The 6,052-nt window shown below is 42.0% G+C and overlaps 1 protein-coding gene across 1 annotated transcript; it reads left to right on the top strand.

Annotated features, from left to right (window-relative positions):
• Positions 1–2,206: 2,206 nt before the first annotated feature.
• Positions 2,207–5,795, top strand: LOC130406249 (extracellular calcium-sensing receptor-like). The gene is made up of 8 exons (XM_056611724.1): positions 2,207–2,330; positions 2,453–2,744; positions 2,830–3,119; positions 3,263–3,558; positions 3,851–4,056; positions 4,375–4,596; positions 4,682–4,805; positions 4,897–5,795. The coding sequence occupies exons 1-8, from the start codon at positions 2,272–2,274 to the stop codon at positions 5,793–5,795; spliced, it is 2,388 nt and encodes a 795-aa protein (XP_056467699.1). The 5' UTR covers positions 2,207–2,271.
• Positions 5,796–6,052: the final 257 nt, after the last annotated feature.

The raw sequence follows: 6,052 nt of genomic DNA, 5'->3' as shown, positions 1-6,052 counted from the left end.
ACAGACATGTCCAGCATGTCCTAGAAATCAGCGAGGACCCTGGATGTCGTTTACTCTGCCTTCCAGAGCGAGGGGGCACAAATAAGCCAGTCGTCGATACAAGGGAGAATTTTGTCAGGCACAGTGATGGCAAGGTTGACCTCATGCATCTTGAAATCATGCGAGGAGCCAGGGACAGGCCGATTGAAGGACTGCAAACTGGTTTGCCTTGAAAGGCAAAGCAGAGAAACTTTCTGCATTCAGGGTGAAGGGGAATGTAAAAGTAAGCATCGCGGAGATCTATGGAGGTAAACCAATCTCTTGGAGTGATAACCTGAAGTACGTAGATTGTACGATGCATCCAAGACAGTTGGTCCTTCAGTTGCACATAAAAAACAGAAAATACGTTGAGTATAACGCATCACTCTGTGTATGTGGTTTAACCACTGTGATGGCTTTTTTGTCCAAGAGGGTGGCTATCTCCTATGACAAACGCAAGGCCCTGACGAGGTCTGCGACCGAGGTCACCCTGACCCCTGTTGGTGCTGGTGGCTGACGGCGGAACTGCAACCTGTAACCCTGGGACATCATGTTCAAAACCCATGTAGCTTGGGAATGGGCTGCCCAGTATTCCAGGTGCTGCTCTGAAAACCTTTCCACCACAGAGTGTGCCACGGGGGTAATACAGGGGCTTGGGGGAGGTGGTGGTTGTGCCCTTTTACCCGCTGGGACCGGCAAAATGGAGGCTACTCGTCTCCGGGCTAACACCAGCTGTCTACAGCAACCTGGCTGCTCTGTTGCCAGGAATGCAGCGGTGGGTTTAGGTGACGGGAGCGTTGTGGTTCCCATGTGCCATGTTTTCCGGGGCGCTGAGCAGGGGGTCCCATGCTCCTACTCTGGGGTCCCCAGGCCTCTGAAGCCTGCTTTGATTGCTTCTTGCGCTCCAAAGCCCTTTCTGCCTCTGGCCCAAACAACTAGCCTGGCGCATCAGGAAGTTTCCATAGCATCTTCCTACAATCATCAGACATAGGCGCCTGCTCAAGCCACACCTGACGTTGTGTCACAACAAGGATGGACATCAAGCGGCCAAGCTCCCCAGACATCAGACCAAAGGCCTGAAGTGCCGCATCGTTTGTGTCCCCAAGCTCTCTCCCTTCATGCTCTGGCTGCAACATTTGAGACTGAGCAAGGATGATCACAGAGAGGGAGTTCCCAATATCGCGGAGCTCAGGCCATGGAGCTCAGGCCGCGGAGCTCAGGCCGCGGAGCAATGGCTGCAGAGCACCGGCTGCGGAGCCCCTGCGGCGGAGCTGGATCCACCCGGTGGTGGATAAAAATGGACTTGACTCGTGTTTCACTCGATTGAGTAGTGGATTGTAATTGGTCTTGACATCCAAATATGATGGATTTATTGAACTTTGTAGGTACGGTAAAATGGTATTGGTACTCATTGAAAACATGCTTTTCGGAAGGAAATTATCAATATAATAACTAACCGAATTTTTAAAAATACAGTTTCCAAAATAATGCCAAACCTTCAAAACAGACTCTTGAAAAATAATGTGTGTACCCCTTTAAGGACCAGCCTGTGTTGGAACGATATCGCTGCTCTCTTTGGCCTTATTGATATAAATTAAAGACCATAAAGTATAGTCCCACAGTGTAATGGTACATGAATGCCAAGTCTGCAGCTTTTACCACCTCAATCGTTTGGTAGAGTTGTGGCAATTGCATTTCATCTAAATGGTCTGACTAAATGGGTTGCACCTTGAAAGTTGTCCATCGTGAGGAATGGTGCAGGATACAAAGTTTCATGCACATTGTATTTTCCATGTGGAAATAGCAGCCTGTTGAGAATGTTGAACTTCAAAGGCTTCTAATACCACTACCTATGGATCATTCTGTTTTTGAATGATTCAAATCTAGTGGTAGCAGTTGGGATTACTCATCTGTGCAGAATCTGACGTAATGCAAAAAGAGGGCAGCACCTATCTGATCATTTATATATTCTAATTGTAACACCTAGTGAGCACTAGCATCCTCATTTTAAGGATGGGTGGCTTGGTGGGAGTTTTTCTTACAACAAGCTTGACCTTGTTTTTTTTTTTGCTATGTTTTGTGCTTTCTATACATAAATCTGCGGGTGGTCTAATAATGAGTAGAGAGGCAAGTGCTAATACAGACAATGTTACTGATTCTGTTGATTGTTGGCTTCGGGGTATCCCTCAGCAAGCTGCATTTACACAGAGAGGGGATTACATTATTGGGGGCTTATTCCAAATACATTACTACATGAAAACAGTGAAGAAAAACTACCCCAGCCCTCCAGAGCCTCTCAAATGCACAGGAAGGTGAGTTAGTCAAAGAAGAAAATAAAGGGGTTTGGTGTTTTTTTTTAATTTTGAAACCAAATTAAATATACCCTGATGAAAGTATTTATTTTGTATCTTGAAAATGTTCTATTTGTTTACAGCATGGACTACCGGGAACTGCGCTTCTCTCGTGCAATGGCCTTTGCCATCGACGAGATTAACAACAGCACAGATCTTCTGCCGGGGGTCGCGCTTGGCTATAAAATCCATGATTCTTGTGCCTCAACCCCTATGGCCGTGCAGGTGGCTTTCCAGTTTACAAATGCCCCACCTTTGCATAAAAACAGTAAAGTGTGTTCGCGATCGGGAAGGGTGTTGGCTGTTATTGGTGATTCTGGATCAACGCAAACCATCAGCATATCACGAATCATCGGGCCCTTTGACATTCCACAAGTATTTAATTTATTATGCAGAACTCATGCCATTTCTGTGCCTCTCTTTTGTAAAAGTGCATCGTAATGTTAATTTTTTTCCCAAGGTTAGTTACTTCGCTACCTGTGCATGTTTGTCTGACAAGACGCAATACCCAACCTTTTTTCGAACCGTCCCCAGTGACCAGTTTCAGGCAGAGGCTCTTGCCAAACTTGTGAAACATTTTGGTTGGACTTGGATCGGCGCTGTCCGGTCTAGAACAGACTATGGCAACAATGGTATGGCGTCCTTTTTACGAGCAGCGCACAAAGAGGGTATATGTGTGGAATACTCTGAAACAATCAATAGATATGATCCACAGAGCAAGATTCAACAGGTGGCTGAAGTGATTCGCAGGTTCATACATTAATTATTCTGATTATGTCCAGTTTATAAAATACAATGTCAATGTACAAACCAAGATGGCTTAATGGCATATAATGTTTAAAAAACCTTAGCAACAACCATACAATATAATTTATGTTTAGTAATCTCTACAGGTCGACAGCCAAGGTTGTCGTGGCATTTACAGCTCCTGGTGACATGTGGGTTCTGCTTGAGGAGCTGACCTTACATCCTTCTCTTCCTCGCCAATGGATCGGCAGTGAGGCCTGGGTAACCCATTTGGAGGTTCAGAGATTTAACATATGTGCAGGAGCGATTGGATTTGCTATTCCGCAATCTAACATACCAGGTTTTAGGAAATTCCTTCTAGATCTTTCTCCTGCTAAGGTGGCTGCTTCAAACGTGCTTTCTGAGTTCTGGGAGGGTGCATTCAACTGTCTGCTAGAAAAAAGTGAGAAATCTTAGAAATAGTATTGACTTACTTTAATGGTGCTGATATCATAATGCTTACAATAATGAATGATTATTATTATAATTCTTCATTTGTATTAACTATTATTCCTTATTATAACAAATGGGTAATTCCTAAACCATTTATGACAACAGAATCTTCTTTTGAGAAGTAATTACATTATTAGCTTAACCGGCTAACAAAATACTTATTTCATATTATTATACTTTTTTAGATGTTTTTGCGTTTTCATTAATCATCAAAACATTTACTCTTGTTTCTCTTTTTGAAGGCGCTGGTTCAGCGGACAGGGTGTGTGATGGAACTGAAGATATACAGAAGCTCAAAAACCCATTCACTGACACCTCTCAGCTCAGAATCACAAACATGGTGTACAAAGCTGTTTACGCAATAGCACACGCTATACACTACTTGGTGTGTAAGAAGATAAACTTCAAAATACAATGTGATCAATTCATGAAAATTGAGCCAAATCAGGTGAATAACAATTATTTTTTATTATTGAAACAAATTCTTGAAGGAGGTTAAGTTCAAAGTGGCACCTTGGTGTACAAAGCTGTTCACGCAATAGCACACGCTATACACTACTTGGTGTGTAAGAAGATAAACTCCAAAATACAATGTGATCAATTCATGAAAATTGAGCCAAATCTGGTGAATAACAATTATTCTTATGATTGAAACAAATCCTTGAAGAAGGTGAAGTTCAAAGTGGCACCTTCTATGTACAATATACTTAAGTCAATTTCTTAAAGATCTAATTGTTCTGTTTTCACTCTTTTTTCTTCTACACAGGTCCTTGATCAGTTGAAAAGGGTGAATTTCTCTCGTAATGGTTACCACGTCTCATTTGACGCCAATGGTGACCCTGTGGCCTTCTATGAGCTGATTAACTGGAAGAGAAATGAGAACGGTGGTCTGGAGTTTGTAACCGTGGGACATTATGATGATTCCCTTTCTCCTGGGCAGAAGTTAAATATCAAAAGGGAAATCAGTTGGGCAGATGGTGGCGTACAGGCAGGGAGGACACCTTATCCTTTGATTCCTTCATTACAACTGCTTCCAAAATGCATGTAAAGCTGTTTGTCTATGTGTGAATCAGGTGCCTGTGTCCGTGTGCAGTGACAGCTGTCCACCGGGAAAACGCAAGGTTCTCCAGGAGGGAAAGCCGTATTGCTGCTATGACTGTGTACCATGTGCTGAAGGAGAGATAAGCAATACTACTGGTACAACCAATCTTATTCCAAATTCTGCATGAAATTATGAAAAATATAATATTATAATAATTGTGAAGACTGATTATATATCTTTCCACAGATTCATCTGATTGTTCCCCTTGTCCCAATGAGTTCTGGCCCAATGCAGAGAAGAACTTCTGTCGTCCCAAGCTTCTTGAGTTCCTTTCCTTTCATGAGATCTTGGGAATTATTTTGTCAGCATGCTCAATTGCAGGAGCCTGTTTGACCATCATTACAGCCATAGTGTTATTCAAGCACAGATTTTCCCCTGTAGTGAAAGCTAACAACTCTGAGCTGAGCTTCCTGCTGCTCTTCTCCTTGACTCTGTGTTTCCTGTGTTCTCTGACATTCATCGGCCGTCCCTCAGACTGGTCCTGTATGCTTCGCCACACAGCCTTTGGGATCACCTTTGTCCTCTGTATCTCTTGTGTTCTGGGGAAAACTATAGTGGTGTTGATGGCATTTAAAGCTACAATCCCAGGTAGCAATGTAGCCAAATGGTTCGGCTTAGCACAACAGAGAATGACTGTGGTATCTTTTACATTTGTTCAAGTTTTGATATGCATTATTTGGCTGGTTCTGCAGCCTCCTTACTCTAATAGAAATCTGACAGTCTACAAGGAGAAAATCATTCTAGAATGTGCATTAGGCTCAGCATTAGGTTTCTGGGCTGTGCTTGGGTACATCGGGCTCCTTGCCGTATTTTGTTTTGTGTTAGCTGTTTTAGCCCGAAAACTACCTGACAATTTTAATGAAGCCAAGCTAATCACATTTAGTATGTTTATATTCTGTGCTGTTTGGATAACTTTTATCCCAGCTTATATCAGTTCCCCTGGGAAGTTCACTGTAGCTGTGGAGGTGTTTGCCATTTTGGCCTCTAGTTTTGGATTGATTATCTGTATATTCTTTCCAAAATGTTTTATTATTTTGTTTAGGCCAGAGAAAAACACAAAGAAACATTTAATGGGTAAAAAATAGAAATGATTATTTATTGTTTTTCATGAAAAAGTAAAATGCAGAAGTCAACGTAACTTTCAGAATCATACAAATTATTTATTTAGTGTAGGTCTTTGTTGAATTGGCATGGAAAAGACTCATCTCCTGTACTTACAATAATGTTATATATTTACATTTCAATTGATCATTTTCATTATAATCTTTATTATAATTAACGGCCATAAATAATTCTATGTTTGAGTCTTTGTTTGTTTAACTGACGTGGTCATTTGTACACT

This window comes from Gadus chalcogrammus, chromosome 16 (genome assembly GCF_026213295.1).
Source record: "Gadus chalcogrammus isolate NIFS_2021 chromosome 16, NIFS_Gcha_1.0, whole genome shotgun sequence".
In the NCBI taxonomy this organism is placed as follows: Eukaryota; Metazoa; Chordata; class Actinopteri; order Gadiformes; family Gadidae; genus Gadus; species Gadus chalcogrammus.
The sequence above is the reverse complement of the archived record's forward strand: the minus strand, read 5'-3'. Positions and strand labels throughout refer to the sequence as shown.

Coding starts and splice junctions, on each gene's coding strand:
- LOC130406249 (XM_056611724.1), top strand. CDS start 2,272: ATGAAAACAGTGAAGAAAAACTACCCCAGCCCTCCAGAGCCTCTCAAA. Junction 2,331..2,452: donor CCTCTCAAATGCACAGGAAG/GTGAGTTAGTCA, acceptor ATTTGTTTACAG/CATGGACTACCGGGAACTGC. Junction 2,745..2,829: donor GGCCCTTTGACATTCCACAA/GTATTTAATTTA, acceptor TTTTTTCCCAAG/GTTAGTTACTTCGCTACCTG.